Source organism: Plecotus auritus (assembly GCF_963455305.1).
Source record: "Plecotus auritus genome assembly, chromosome: 1".
NCBI lineage: Eukaryota > Metazoa > Chordata > Mammalia > Chiroptera > Vespertilionidae > Plecotus > Plecotus auritus.
The window spans coordinates 148647654-148662910 of record NC_137770.1 but is presented as its reverse complement, the minus strand read 5'-3'; the positions used below and the strand labels follow the sequence as shown (position 1 = coordinate 148662910).

The 15257-nt window shown below is 38.3% G+C and overlaps 1 protein-coding gene across 1 annotated transcript in view; it reads right to left on the bottom strand.

Annotated features, from left to right (window-relative positions):
• CUBN (cubilin) overlaps positions 1 to 15257 on the bottom strand; it is a gene marked incomplete at its 5' end in the record, with an annotated part of 316681 nt that overhangs the window by 232665 nt on the left and 68759 nt on the right. The window contains one exon of the mRNA XM_080671851.1: positions 6337 to 6529. Coding sequence (XP_080527977.1) covers positions 6337 to 6529 — 193 coding nt within the window. The remainder of the gene's footprint in view (positions 1 to 6336; positions 6530 to 15257) is intronic.

The following is a 15257-nucleotide window of genomic DNA, read 5'->3' as shown; positions in this document are numbered from 1 at the left end:
AACCTTCTGGTGAGAGTCAGAATGGGGAGATGACACAATCCCCAGAGGAAAAAAACTGAGGAGTCGCCAAGAAAGGAAATTAGTGAAATTGAAGCATGAACATGACAGAAAAAGAATTCACAAGAATAATGGTCATACAATTCATACACCGAATGGATGAGAAAATCAACAACCTATGCAAAAATCAGGAAGAAATCAAAAGTGATATAGCTATAATCAGAAACACCATGGAAGATTTCAACAGTAGACTAGAAGAAGCAGAGGACCGAATTAGTGAGTTAGAAGATAAGGTAGAGAAACAAGCTCAATCTGAACAGCAACTGGAGAAAAAAATTAAAAAGCAGGAGGAGAGCCTAAGGGAGCTTTGGGACAACAAGAAATGAAGTAACATATGTATAATAGGGCTGCCAGAAGGACAAGAAGAGCAGCAAGGTTTAGAAAATCTATTTGAATAAATAATGACAGAAAACTTTCTGGATATGGGGAAGAAAAAAGTTACACAAGTACAGAGAGTCCCAAGCAAGATGAATCCCAAAAGACCCACACCAAGACATGTCATAATTACTATAGCTAATGTTAATGACACAGAGAGAATCTTAAAAGCTTCAAGAAAGAGACAGAGAGTTACCTACAAAGGATCCCCCATCAGATTATCAAATGATTTCTCAACAGAAACACATCAAGCTAGAAAGGAATGGAAGGAGGTATACAAAGTGTTGCAAAGCAAAGGACTGAATCCAAGAATACTCTATCCAGCAAGACTATCAACCAAAATTGAAGGGGAAATCAGGAGCTTTGCAGACAAAAAAAAAAGGCTAAGGGAGTTTATCACTACCAAGCCAGCAATGCAAGAAATGCTAAAGGGAATTCTGTAAAAAGAAGAAATAAAAAGGTAAGAAGGAACATAGGCACAAAAATAGAAATGACTATAAACAAGTACCTTTCAATAATAACTTTAAACGTAAATAGGCTATATGTTCCAATCAAAAGACATCAAGTGGCTGAATGGATAAAAAAACACAAACCATATATATGCTGTCTACAAGAGACCCACCTCAGAACAAGGGACTCACACAGACTGAAAGTGAAGGGATGGAAAAATATCTTTCAGGCAAATGGAAATGAAAAAAAAAGCTGGGGTAGCAATACTTACATCTGCTAAAATAGACCTCAAAGTGAAGGCCATAACAAGAGATAAGGAAGGCAACTTCATAATACTAAAGGGATCGATACAACAAGAGGATACAACCCTGATAAACATATATGCACCCAATGCAGGAGCACCCAAATACATAATAAAACTCCTGGAAGATATCAAGGGAGAGATTGACAACAATATAATCATAGTAGGGGTCTTCAATACACCACTGACATCACGGGAGAAATCCTCTAAGCAAAAAAATCAGCAAAGAAACAGCAATCCTAAATGACTCACTAGATCAGATAGACTTAATTGACATCTTCAGAACATTTCACCCCAAAGCCACAGAATACACATTCTTCTCAAGTGCACATAAGACATTTTTAAAAATAGACCACATATTGGGTCAAAAGCAAAGTCTTCCCAAATTCAAGAAGATTGAAATCATACCAAGCATCTTCTCAGACCACAATGGCATAATATTAGAAATAACTACAATAAAAACAATCCAAAAAACTCAAACACTTGGAAGCTGAATAGCATGCTATTAAATAATGATACAGTTATCAATTAGATCAAAGAAGAAATGAAAAACATCCTGGAAACCAATGACAATAAAAATACAACAATCCAAAATCTATGGGACACAATGAAAGCAGTCCTGAGAGGGAAGTTTATAGCTCTACAGGTCTACCTAAAAAAAAAAAAAATAAAATAAAAAAAATACAAGAAAAAATGGTAGTAAATCATCTAACTCTACAACTCAAAGAATTAGAAAGAGTGCAACAAGAAAAGCCCAGAGTGAGCAGAAAGAAGGAGATAATAAAGATCAGAGCAGAAATAAATGACCTAGAGACAAAAAAAAAAACAAAACACACACACACACAAACAAACAACAACAACAAAAAAATACAAAAAATCAATGAAACCAAGAGCTGGTTCTTTAAAAGAATAAACAAGATTGTTTAACCTCTAGCCCGGCTCACCAAGAAGCAAAGAGAGAGGACCCAAAGAAACAAAATCAGATATGAAAGAGGAGAAATAACAACAAACCCCACAAAAATACAAAGGATTGTTAAAAAACTACTATAAACAACTCTATTCCAACAAACTGGGCAACCTGGAAGAAATGGACATATTCCTAGAAAAATACAACGTTCCAAAACTCAATCAGGAAGAATCTAAAAATCTCAATAGGCCAATAACTCTGGAAGAAATTGAAGCAGTCATCAAAAAGCTCCTAGCAAACAAAAGCCCAGGGCCAAATGGCTTCACAGGGGAGTTTTACCAAACATTCAAGGAAGAACTGAAACCTATCCTCCTCAGACTATTACAAAAATTCAAGAGGAAGGAACACTTCCAAGCTCATTGTATGAAGCCAGCATTATCCTAATACCAAAACCAGATAAAGACAAGACAATAAAAGAGAATTAAAGATCAATATCCCTCATGAACATAGACGCCAAAATCCTCAACAAAATTCTAGCAAATCGGATCCAGCAGTACATCAGAAAGATCATACACCATGACCAAGTAGCATTTATCTCAGGGATGCAAGGATGATACAATATCTGCAAATCAATAAACGTGATACATCCCAAAAACAAATTGAGAGATAAAAATCACATAGTCATATCAATTGACACAGAAAAAGCACTTGACAAAATACACAGCCTTCCTTGAAAACAACTCTCAGCAAGGTGGGAATAGAAGGATCATACCTCAACATAATAAAAACCATATATGACAAACCCACAGCCAACATCATACTCAATGGGCAAAAACTAAAATCATTTCCCCTAAGAATAGGAATGAGACAGGGATGCCCATTCTCACCACTCCTGTTTGACATAGTACTGGAAGTATTAGCCATTGCGATTAGACAAGAAGAAGAAATAAAAGGCATCCAAATTGGAAAAGATGAAGTAAAACTGTTCTTATTCACAGATGACATGATACTGTACATAGAAAACCCTAAAGATTCCATCAAAAAATTATTAGACTTAATAAATGAATTCAGCAATGTTAGCAGGATAGAAAATTAACACCAAGAAATCTATGGCATTTCTATACACCAATAGTGAACTTACAGAAAGAGAGACTAAAAAAGCAATCCCATTTACCATTGCACCAAAAAAATTAAGATACCTAGGAATAAACTTAACTAAGGAGGTAAAAGACCTATATGTGCAAACTATAGGACACTGAAAAAAGAGATAGAGGAAGACATAAACAGATGGAAGAACATACTGTGTTCATGGATTGGTAGAATCAACATCATTAAAATGTCCATACTACCCAAAGCAATCTATAGATTCAATGCAATCCCCATTTAAATACCAACGGCATATTTCACAGATCTAGAATGACCTTTCCAAAAATTCATCTAGAATAAAAAATGACCCCGAATAGCTGCAGCAATCCTGAGAAAGAAGAACAAAGTAGGTGGGATCTCAAACCAGATTTCAAGCTGTATTACAAAGCCACTGTTCTTAAAACAGCCTGGTACTGGTACAAGAACAGACATATAGATCAATAGAATAGAACAGAGAACCCAGAAATCGACCCAAACCACTATACCCAATTAATATTCGACAAAGGAGGCATGAACATACAATGGAGTCAAGACAGTCTCTTCAATAAATGGTGTTGGGAAAATTGGACAGATACATGCAAAAAAATGAAACTAGACCACCAACTTACACCATACACAAAAATAAACTTAAAATGGATAAAGGACTTAAATATAAGATGGGAAACCATAAAAGTACTAGAGGAATCCACAGGCAGCGAAATCTCAGACATATGCCAAAGCAATTTCTTCACTGATACTGCTCCTCAGCCAATGGAAACTAAAGAGAAAATAAATAAATGGGACTACATCAAAATAAAAACTTTTTCACAGTGAAAGAAACAATCAACAAAACAACCAGAAAGCCCACTGCATGGGAGAACATATTTGCCAATGTTATCAATGATAAGGGTTTAATCTCCAACATTTACAGGGAACTCATACAACTTAACAAAAGGAAGATAAACAATCCAATCAAGAAATGGGCATGGACCTAAATAGAAACTTTTCGAAAGAAGACAGAAGGAAGGCCAAGAGACATATGAAAACATGCTCAAAGTCACTAATTATCCAAAAGATGCAAATTAAAAATGTGGTATCATCTCACCCCTGTCAGAATGGCTATCATCAACAAATCAACAAATGACAAGTGTTGGCAAGGATAAGGAGAAAAAGCAGCGCTCGTGCACTGCTGGTGGGAATGCAGACTGGTACAGCCACTGTGGAGAACAGTATGGAGTTTCCTCAAAAAACTAAAAATGGAACTCCCATTTGACCCAGTTATCCCACTTCCAGGAATATATCCCAAGAAGCTAGAAACACCAATCAGAAAGGATATATGCACCCCTATGTTCATAGCAGCTCAATTCACCATAGCTAAGATGTGGAAACAACCTAAGTGCCCATCAGCAGATGAGTGGATTAAAAGACAGTGGTACATCTACACAATAGAATACTACGCTGCGGTAAAAAAGAATTCTTACCATTTGCAACAGCATGGATGGAACTGGAGAGCATTATACTAAGTGAAATAAGCCAGTCAGAAAAAGATAAATATCACATGATCTCACTCATTTATGGAATATAATCCTATCTAATAAAAGAGTAATATGCAAATTGACTGTCACTCCAACACACAAGATGGCTGCCCCTGTGTGGTCAAAGATGGCTGCCCCATGTGGACACAAGATGGCTGCCACAAGATGGCCAGCAGGGAAGGGCAGTTGGGAGGGACTAGGCCTGCAAGGGAGGGCAGTTGGGGGCGATCAAGCCTGCAGGGGAGGGAAGTTGGGGGGGACCAGGCTGGCAGGGGAGGACAGTTAGGGGCAATCAGACTGGCAGGGGAGCAGTTAGGCATCAATCAGGCTGGCAGGGGAGTGGTTAGGGGCAATCAGGAAGGCAGGCAGGCAAGCAGTTGGGAGCCAGCAGTCCTGTATTGTGAGAGGGATGTCCGACTGCCCGTTTAGGCCCGATCCCGGTAGGGCAGCAGACATCCCTCAAGGGGCCCCAGATTGGAGAGGGTACAGGCTGGGCTGCAGGACACACACCCCCCATGCATGAATTTCATGCACTGGGCCTCTAGTGAACAACATAAAACGATGAACAAAAACAGATCCAGAGACAGAGAAACATCGATCAGACCATCAAACCTCAGAGGGAAGGTAGGGGAGGGTGGGGTTAAGGGGGAGAGATCAACCAAAGGACTTGCATGCATATAAGCCTAACCAATGGACACAGACAACAGGGGGGTGAGGGCATGAGTGGGGGCATTGGGGGGATAATAGGGGGATGAGGACACATATGTAATACCCTAATCAATAAAGAAATTTAAAAAAATAAACACATGATTCACTCAATATAAAAGTTCAATGTTTAACTGTTATAAATAAAGACAATTATGTTATTTTAGCATGATATAGTAGAAGTATGACTTTTTTAGTACCTTACTTTATATCATAGAATAAAATTTACCATCAAATAGTATAAGATTCTAGGCTTTTGAAATGCCAATAAAATATTTAAAACTGATGTATGCCAAATTGATTAGCCAAATTTAACTCAATTTAATGATCTGGAGAGATATCAATAGATAAGCTAACTTACCTTTACTATAAATATAACTTTTTAAACACATTCTTTCAAAGAATTAAAGAAAAAATGCCATGCACTGAAATTGACAAGCCTAGACTTACTACTTAACACAAAAAACTTTGTGAAAACCTTAAGATAAGGTTGCTATCTTAGCATCATTTTATGATCTAATTAGACTAAATGGACACAGAACAGCCTAAAATATAAACTAATTTTATATAAAGTAGATATGCAACAATAACTAGTATCTAATTTCAAAGTGGTAGTACATTTGTTTACTCTGCCCAAATAAAATCTGGAGTTTATTTTCAAATATTTGCAATAAAAGACTCACTTCAAAATAATTGGAATCTTATGCAATTCTCTGTTTTTCTTCTGGTAAGTCAGGCTCCAAATGAAAAACATTATGTCTTATAAGAAAGAGAACTGCAAGGAGTTTTATACAGAAATTCTACATATTTTCCTTAACCTTTCCAGGAGAGATTGTGAATGGAAATAATGAAAAGCATTATGATGAAACAAAGGTGCTTACTTAATTTCCACAAAATCTGCTAGACATTTTCCACCAATGTCCTCCTCCAAGGAGAAGTTGGTGAAATGCAATGCAATCTGTTGGGTGGTTCCCACTGTGATCCTGTAAGTGCACTGCCAGTTGTTGGGATAATTATTGGGGAAGTTTGGAGAAGTAAATGTACCAGATTCTTTTGTATAGTCTTCCAAGCATACTGTGAAAAGAAATAGACCACAAGAGAGAAAATAAAAAATGTAAAAAATATTATGCTACATTTAATTCATAAGACATTCAGTAATACACACTTGATTAATTTGTGCCAATTTACTTGATTTTTAATAGGCTGTTTTGGAAAGTTCAAAGAGTAATTTCATTTCAAAATGAAGTTTTGAAATCTCAAAGGCAAAACAATTTTTAATAGTAAACCTAAGCTAAGTAGTATAAATTTGTTATATATATGAAAGTAAACAAATGTTTTATGTTCTTGGAAGTGTTATAATGTTTCTAATTCAGGCAAATTACCATGAACATTAAAAATGAGACTCAACTACAGAAATCATAAAGGGGGCTTAGAAATAATTTAGTTCTGTTTTCTTTTTCACAAGCTTCATTTCAAATGGTTTTAACCAAAGCATGCATTTTTGAGAAATGACAAAGCAGGTATCTCAGTCATAAGGGTGAAGAATAGGAGATGAGACTCAGATCAGAGTGACCATGAATCAATGCCCAGCTCAAATGTTGACAAGCTATGCAACCTTGGGCAAGTTACTTCACCTCTCTGAGCCTCATCTCTAAAATGGAGATGGTAACTATCTTTAAGTACACATTTAAGGCTTAGAGACAATGCAGTTAAAGGCCTTGGCACATGGTATGTGCTCAATAAATGGTAGTAATCATCATTAGGTTTCAAAATAGACCAGAAAGGTATAAGAAAAACAGAGCACAAATTATGGGGAATAAATTAGATCACACAAAACATTTTGATAGTATTTGGACAATTTTATGTCCTAAATAAATATTAACTGTTCCACTTTAAGAGTTTTAACTTTACCTTTTCAGTCCTTCAGATTCCATATTTACTAACCAATCCACTCAACCTATTATGCTCTCCAAATCTGAGATAGTTCCCAAAGAAAATCTGGTGTCAATGCATTTTAAGGTATATTCAATTAAACCCAGTAATAATATAAATCCAGGGTCCAGGAGTAGACACAGATCTACTGAAATGTTTTGGGGGATAATGCACTATTCTACTTAATTATGAGTAAAAAAACAAAATGAGGATGCTTATGCTATTTCCCTGGTCACTGTTGTGTAATCATACTAGAGTAACAGAGGAATTGCTGACATTGAGAGCACAGAGACATATAGCAAATATTATAGGCTCTACTACCTCCATATAACCCTCAGAGTACCAGGCATTCACCAACTATTTGGTTTACTCAGCTTGAAGCAGCAAACAATCAAGGATTTACTGTCTTGAAGGAATCGACAGTGATATTTAGCTTCAAAGATGAATGTCATATACTTTTCCATATATTTGTATTATCAGCTAGGATATTACTTAAAGGAGGAAAAAAGGGAGGAAGGAAGGGAGGAAGGAAGGAAGGAAGGAAGGAAGGGAGGAAGGAAGGAAGGAAGGAAGGGAGGAAGGAAGGAAGGGAGGAAGGAAGGAAGGAAGGGAGGAAGGAAAAAGACAGGGAGAAGGCAGGAGAGGGAGGGAGAGGGATCAGAGAGACAGAGAAGTGGGAGAGAGGTGGTAGATTAAGTATTTCAGACCCAGTAATAAGTATTACTAAGATAAAAAATTCATGGATCGCATGGACGGACATTAAGTAAAGGCTATGATCCCGAGCTGGCAGAACTGAGACTCACTGACCACCCTGACATTCAGGCAGCTTCAGCCAGTATATCAAATATCTAGAGCAAATTATCGGTTCATGTCATTTGTACTTAAAGAGATAATTTTTCTTTGCTTACCCACTCTGCTCCCAGAAGGGAAATGCAATCCCATTGACTATTTCTAATGCAACTTGCAATTATTCTGAAGGAGAAAGGTATGTGTAATCAGGTTCATGTGTAAAGAAACCTAATTTAATGAAATTTTTGAGAAGTAATGATGAGTAATTTTCCTGTACTTTGTCCAGATGCAAGTCATTATTGCTACATAATGGTGGTTGCTTGTTAATCCCTGCTGAAATTTTGATGTACATATTAATCTTATTTTCTGTTACTGGCACAAAGGTAAACACAGTCCCTAATGTATTCAAATGATCTTCACACTTCACTTTGTCTGAAATGTTTTATCTAACAACTTCCCCCTTTCCCCAAACACACCCTTTAACAAATAAATTCTAACTTATCATTTAAGGTCAAATTCAAATATCACTTCCTCTGTGAAGCCTTTCCTAATCAAGTAGAATTAATTTCCTTTTGCTCAATAAAATTTTAAGCAAATGGTAATTTGAGTCTTAAATCTATTTTATTGTGATTGTTTTTATATGAACATATTTCCTCTATTAGGCCTTCAAATACAAATAGGAATTTATCAACCATTATTAATTTTCACTTATCATACTATTGGCCAAGATCACATCTAGTAAATATACATTAAAATTATCCTATATAATAAAAGCCTTATTTGCGAAGTGTCCGACCATTCCATCAGTCGCTATGATGCGCACTGACCACCAGGGGGCAGTGCTCCAACCAGTAGGTTAGCTTGCTGCTAGGGTCCAGCTGATTGGGACTGGGTGAGATGGGCAGGACATGCCCTGGACCCCTCCCTCGATCCCTCCCAGCCCCGATCATGCACTAGTGGAATCCCTTGGCCTGGCCTGCACTCTCTTGCAATCAGGGACCCCTCGGGGGATGTCCACAGGCCAGGCCAAGGGACCACACTGGTGCATAAATCTGTGCACCAGGCCTCTAGTATTACATAATATATTGAAAACTAAGAGGGGTAGGATAACTATATAATCTCCCATCATATTACCCCCTCTACTCTCTCCCAAGTAAGATGATATTCATTAATATTTTATAATGTCTATTAATTCTAAATTATAGAAACTGTTTGCTTCCAGCCCTGATGAGTAACTGGTACTAAACTAGTCCCTGTCCATAGCGATAATAATAATATTGCAATTCTGTCTACCTGCCCTCTTCTTTATGCAATTTTAGTTCTATCATTTAATTATATTTATACTAGTGGCCCAGTGCACAAAATTAATGCACATTCAAAGGAGTTTAATTAGAGGAAATATTTTAATAATGCTATTTGCCCTTTCTCTATAATAGAAGTATCAGAGATGAAAGAAAATTAGTAAAATTTATATGAAAATCTTCCTCCTGTCAGAGTCTGGGGCGTGCCACGGGACCAAGAGTCAAGTCCCCACCCACCCATGGCACCTAAAAATTGCGTGAGACCCAGAACCAGCCAGCCCCACCCCCATTGGGTGAGATCCAGACCCGGCCGGCCCCACCCCGTCAAGCCCCGCTGTGCAGGGGTTCCAGCCTCAGGTCTGCTGGCCTGGCACCGGTCGGGGGGCACAGCCTCAGGTCCCCCGTCAAGCCCCGCCAGGTGGGGGACACAGCCTCAGGGCCCCCACAAAGCCCTGCAGGGTGGAAGACACAGCTTCAGGCCCCGCCAGGTGGGGGGCACAGCCTCAGGTCTCCTGTCAAGCCCTGCCGGGTGGGGGGCACAGCCTCAGGTCCCCTGGCCCGGTGCCAGGGCAGGTAGTGCAGCCTGAGGTCCCCCGGCCTGGCTCTGGGGTGGGGGTGGGGCACACCTTAAGGTCCCCTGTCAAACCCCACCGGACTGAGGATTGGCCTGAGGTCCCCCATCAAACCCCACAGGGCAGGGGGCACGCCTTGAGGCCCCCTGTAGCATCGCCAATTGAGGGGCATTGTCTGAGATCCCCTATCAAGCCCTGCTGGGTGGGGAGGCGCAGCCTCAGGTACCCCATCAAGCTCTGCTGGGAATGGGGGGTGCAGCCTCAGGTCCCCCAGTGCTGGGGTGGGGACCACGGCCTGAGGTCCCCCAGCCCGGGGTGGGGGAAGCAGCCTGAGGTCCCCGGCCCAGCACTGGAGTGGAGGACATGGCCTGAGGTCCCCTGTCAAGCCCCACTGGGCAGGAGATCAAGGGAGAGACTGACAGCAATACAATCATATTAGGGGACTTTAATACACCACTATCACCATTGGACAAATCCTCTAAACAAAAAATCAGCAAAGAAACATCAATCCTAAATGACTCACTAGATCAGATGGAATTAATTGACATCTTCAGAACATTTCACCCAAAAGTCACAGAATATACATTCTTCTCAAGTGCACATGGGTCACTTTCAAAGATAGACCATATGTTGGGTCACAGGCAGTCTCTTCAAATTCAAGAAGATAGAAATTATATCAAGCATCTTCTCAGATCACAATGGCATAAAACTGAAAATCAACAACAATAAAAACAATCCAAAAAAATCAAACAGCTGGAGGCTAAGTAGCATGCTATTAAACAATGACTGGTTTACCAGAGAGATCAAAGAAGAAATAAAAAGCATCATGGCAACAAACGACAATGAAAACACAATAATCCAAAATCTATGGGACATAGTGAAAGCAGTCTTGAGAGGGAAGTTCATAGCTCTACAAGTCTACTGCAAAAAACAAGAAACAATGGTAATAAATTACCTAACCCTACAAATCAAAGAGTTAGAAAGAGAGCAACAAGAAAAGCCCAGTGTAAGCAGAAGGAAGGAAATAATAAAAATCAGAGTGGAGATAAACGACATAGAGACCAAAAAAACAATACAAAAGATCAACAAAACCAAGAGCTGGTTCTTTGAAAGGATAAACAAGATTGATGAACCTCTAGCCAGGCTCACCAAGAAGCAAAGAGAGAGGACCCAAATAAACAAAATCAGAAATGAAAGAGGAGAAATAACAACAAACCCCACAAAAATACAAAGGATTGTTAAAAAATACTATGAACAACTATATTCCAACAAACTGGACAACTTGGAGGAAATGGACATATTCCAAGAAAAATACAACCTTCCAAAACTCAATCAGGAAGAATCTGAAAATCTCAATAGGCTGATAACTATGGAAGAAATTGAAACAGTCATCAAAAACCTCCCAGCAAACAAAATGTTTTACCAAACATTCAAGGAAGAACAAATTGAGAGATAAAAACCACATAGTCATATCAATTGATGCAGAAAAAGCATTTGACAAAATTCAACACCCTTTTTGATAAAAACTCTCAGAATAGAAAGATCATACATCAACATAATAAAAGCCATATATGACAAACCTACAGCCAACATCATACTCAATGGGCAAAAACTAAAATCATTTCCCCTAAGAACAGGAATGAGACAGGGATACCCACTCTCACCACTCCTGTTCAACATAGTACTGGAAGTATTAGCCATTGCGATTAGACAAGAAGAAGAAATAAAAGGCATCCAAATTGGAAAAGATGAAGTAAAACTGTCCTTATTCGCAGATGACATGATATTGTATATAAAAAAACCCTAAAGACTCCATCAAAAAATTATTAGACTTACTAAATGAATTTGGCAATGTAGCAGGATACAAAATTAACGCCAAGAAATCTATGGCATTTTTATACACCAATAGTGAACTTACAGAAAGAGAAACTAAAAAAGCAATTCCATTTACCATCGCACCAAAAAAAATTAAGATACCTAGGAATAAACTTAACTAAGGAGGTAAAAGACCTATGCATGGAAAACTAAAGGACACTGAAAAAAGAGATAGAGGAAGATATAAACAGATGGAAGAACATACCGCGTTCATGGATTGGTAGAACCAACATCATTAATATGTCCATACTACCTAAAGCAATCTATAGAGTCAATGCACTTCCCTTTAAAATACCAATGGCATATTTCACAGACCTAGAAAGAACTCCCCCAAAATTCATCTAGAATAAAAAAAAGACCCCGAATAGCCACAGCAATCCTGAGAAAGAAGAACAAAGTAGGTGGGATCTCAATACCAGATTTCAAGCTGTATTACAAAGCCACTGTTCTCAAAACAGCCTGGTACTGGCACAAGAACAGACATATTGACCAATGGAATAGAATAGAGAACCCAGAAATTGACCCAAACCACTATGCTCAATTAATATTCAACAAAGGAGGCATGAACATATAGTGGGGTCAAGACCGTCTCTTCAATAAATGGTGTTGGGAAAATTGGACAGATACATGCAAAAAAATGAAAATAGACCACCAACTTATACCATACACAAAAATAAACTCAAAATTGATAAACGACTTAAACATAAGACAGGAAATCATAAAAAATACTAGAGGAATCCACAAGCAGTGAAATCTCAGATATTTGCCGAAGCAATTTCTTCACCGATACCACACCTAGGGCAATAGAAACTAAAGAGAAAATAGATGGGACTACATCAATATAAAAAGCTTCTGCACAGCAAAAGAAACCATCAACAAAACAAGAAAGCCCACTGCATGAGAGAACATATTTGCCAATGTTATCACCTATAACATCATGGAGTTTCCTCAAAAAACTAAAAATGGAACTCCCATTTGACCCAGTATTCCCACTTCTAGGAATATATCCCAAGAAAACAGAAACAGCAGTCAGAAAGGATATATGCACCCCTATGTTCATAGCAGCACAATTTACAATAGCTAAGATTTGGAAACAGCCTAAGTGCCCAACAGCAGATGAGTGGATTAGAAAATTATGGTACATCTACACAATGGAATACTATGATGCTATGGATGGAACTGGAGGGCATTATGCTAAGTGAAATAAACCAGGCAATGAAAGAAAAATACCACATGATCTCACTCATTTATGGATAATAAAGAACATTATAACCTGATGAATAAAAAGATAGATACAGAGGCAGTGAAGCAGCAAACAGACTGTCAAATTACAGCAGGAAGGCTGAGGAGTGTTGGGGAGGGTGGAAAAGAGTTCAACCGAAGGACTTGTATGCATGCATATAAGCACAACAAATGGACACAAGATACTGGGTGGGGTGGGATGAGGGCATGTGCCAGGGGGTAGGGGAGGCTGGGGGAAGGTCAATGGGGGAATAAAGGAGATATATGTACTACTATTTGTAATACTTTAAACAATAAAATAAAATTTTAAAAAAAGGAAGGAAGAAAAGGAAAAAAATAAAACTGTCCTTATTCACAGATATGATCGACTGTAGAATATACTAAGGAATCTACTAAAAATTTACTAGATCTAATAAATGAGTTTAACAAGAAACAGAATACAAAATAAGAATCTTAAAAAAAAAATAGTGTTTGAACAACTAAACGCCATTTGCCAAGCAAAGAAACAAACCTGGATACAAAACTCACATGATATAAAAAAATTAACTCAAAGTGGATTATAAACATAAATGTAAAAAAATAAAACTGCAAAATTTGTGGAAGAATGCACAGAGGAAAATCTTCACAACTTTAATAGCTACACATTTCTTAGCCAAAATATGAAAACACTAACCATAACAGAAGAAAAGGACATATTAGACTTTTGCTCTTCAAACAATACCATTAAGAAAAATAAAATGCTAGCTGTACATACTAGGAGAAAATATTTGCAATACATTTATCTGACAAAGGACATAATTGTATCCAGAATATATAGCATACAATAATAATAAGACAAATAATCTATACTAATAAAAGGGTAATATGCTAATTAGGGCGGACATCCATCCAGACATCCATCTGGACAAAGCCACAGTGGCAGCAAGGTCCGGGGCTCACAGCAGCCATGGCTGGCAGTGGCAGCAACAGCAGGGTGATGGGGGAGGCGCCTTTCCCTGATCAGCCCAGTCGCCTCCCACAGAGGGAGGCCAGACTGTGACTTAGGCCCATTCCCGTAGGACTCCTGGACTGTGAGAGGGGGCAGGCTGGGCTGACGAACCCCTCCCCACCCCCAGTGCACAAATTTTCATGCACCAGGCCTCTAGTACAAACATAAGTGAACAAAATGATTTTAATTGTACACCTCACAAAACAAGATATATAAATTGTCAATAAGTATATTAAAAAGTACTCAGCACTATTAATCACCAGAGACATGCAAATTAAAACAATAGTGAGGCACCACTACACAAATACTAGAGGCTAAAAATGAAAAGACTGACTATACCAAGCGTTGGCAAAGATGAGGAGAAAGTAGAATTCTCATTCATTGTAAGTGGGAATATAAAATGATATAACCACTTTACTAAAAATGTCTAGCAGTTTCTCATAAAATCCTATATAATAAAGAGCTAATATGCCAGTTAGTCCAGATGGCGGGATGACCTTCCGGAACAACCTTCCGGAACTATCAGTGGATGGGGTGTGTGGCCGCGAGGCAGACAGGGCTGCAAGGGCCGAGCCCCTTGCACAAATTTCGTGCATCAGGCCTCTAGTTAAGCATAATATTACCATATCATGCAGAAATTCTACTCTTAGGTATTGCCCCAAGAGAAAGGATAATACAAGTCCACAAAAAAAAACAAACTTATATATCAATGTTCACAGTAGCCTATTTCATAGTAGCTAAAAACTAGAAATAACCCCACTGTCCAAATAATCAAGTTATGATATATCCATACAAAGGCTTATTCATTAGTTTTTTTTCTTTCCACCTAATTTTCTTTTTCTTTTTTTTTTAATTTTATTTTTTTTAATCGTTTGAAGTATTACATTTTTTAAAAAGCCCTAGCTGGTTTGGCTCAGTGAATAAAGCATTGGCCTGCGGACTGAAGGGTCCCAGATTCAATTCTGCTCAAGGGCACATACCTGGGTTGCAGGCTCGATCCCCAATAGGGGGTGTGCAGGAGGCAGCCAATCAATGATTCTCTCTCATCATTGATGTTTCTATCTCTTTTTCCCTTTCCTTTCCTCTCTGAAATCAATAAAATA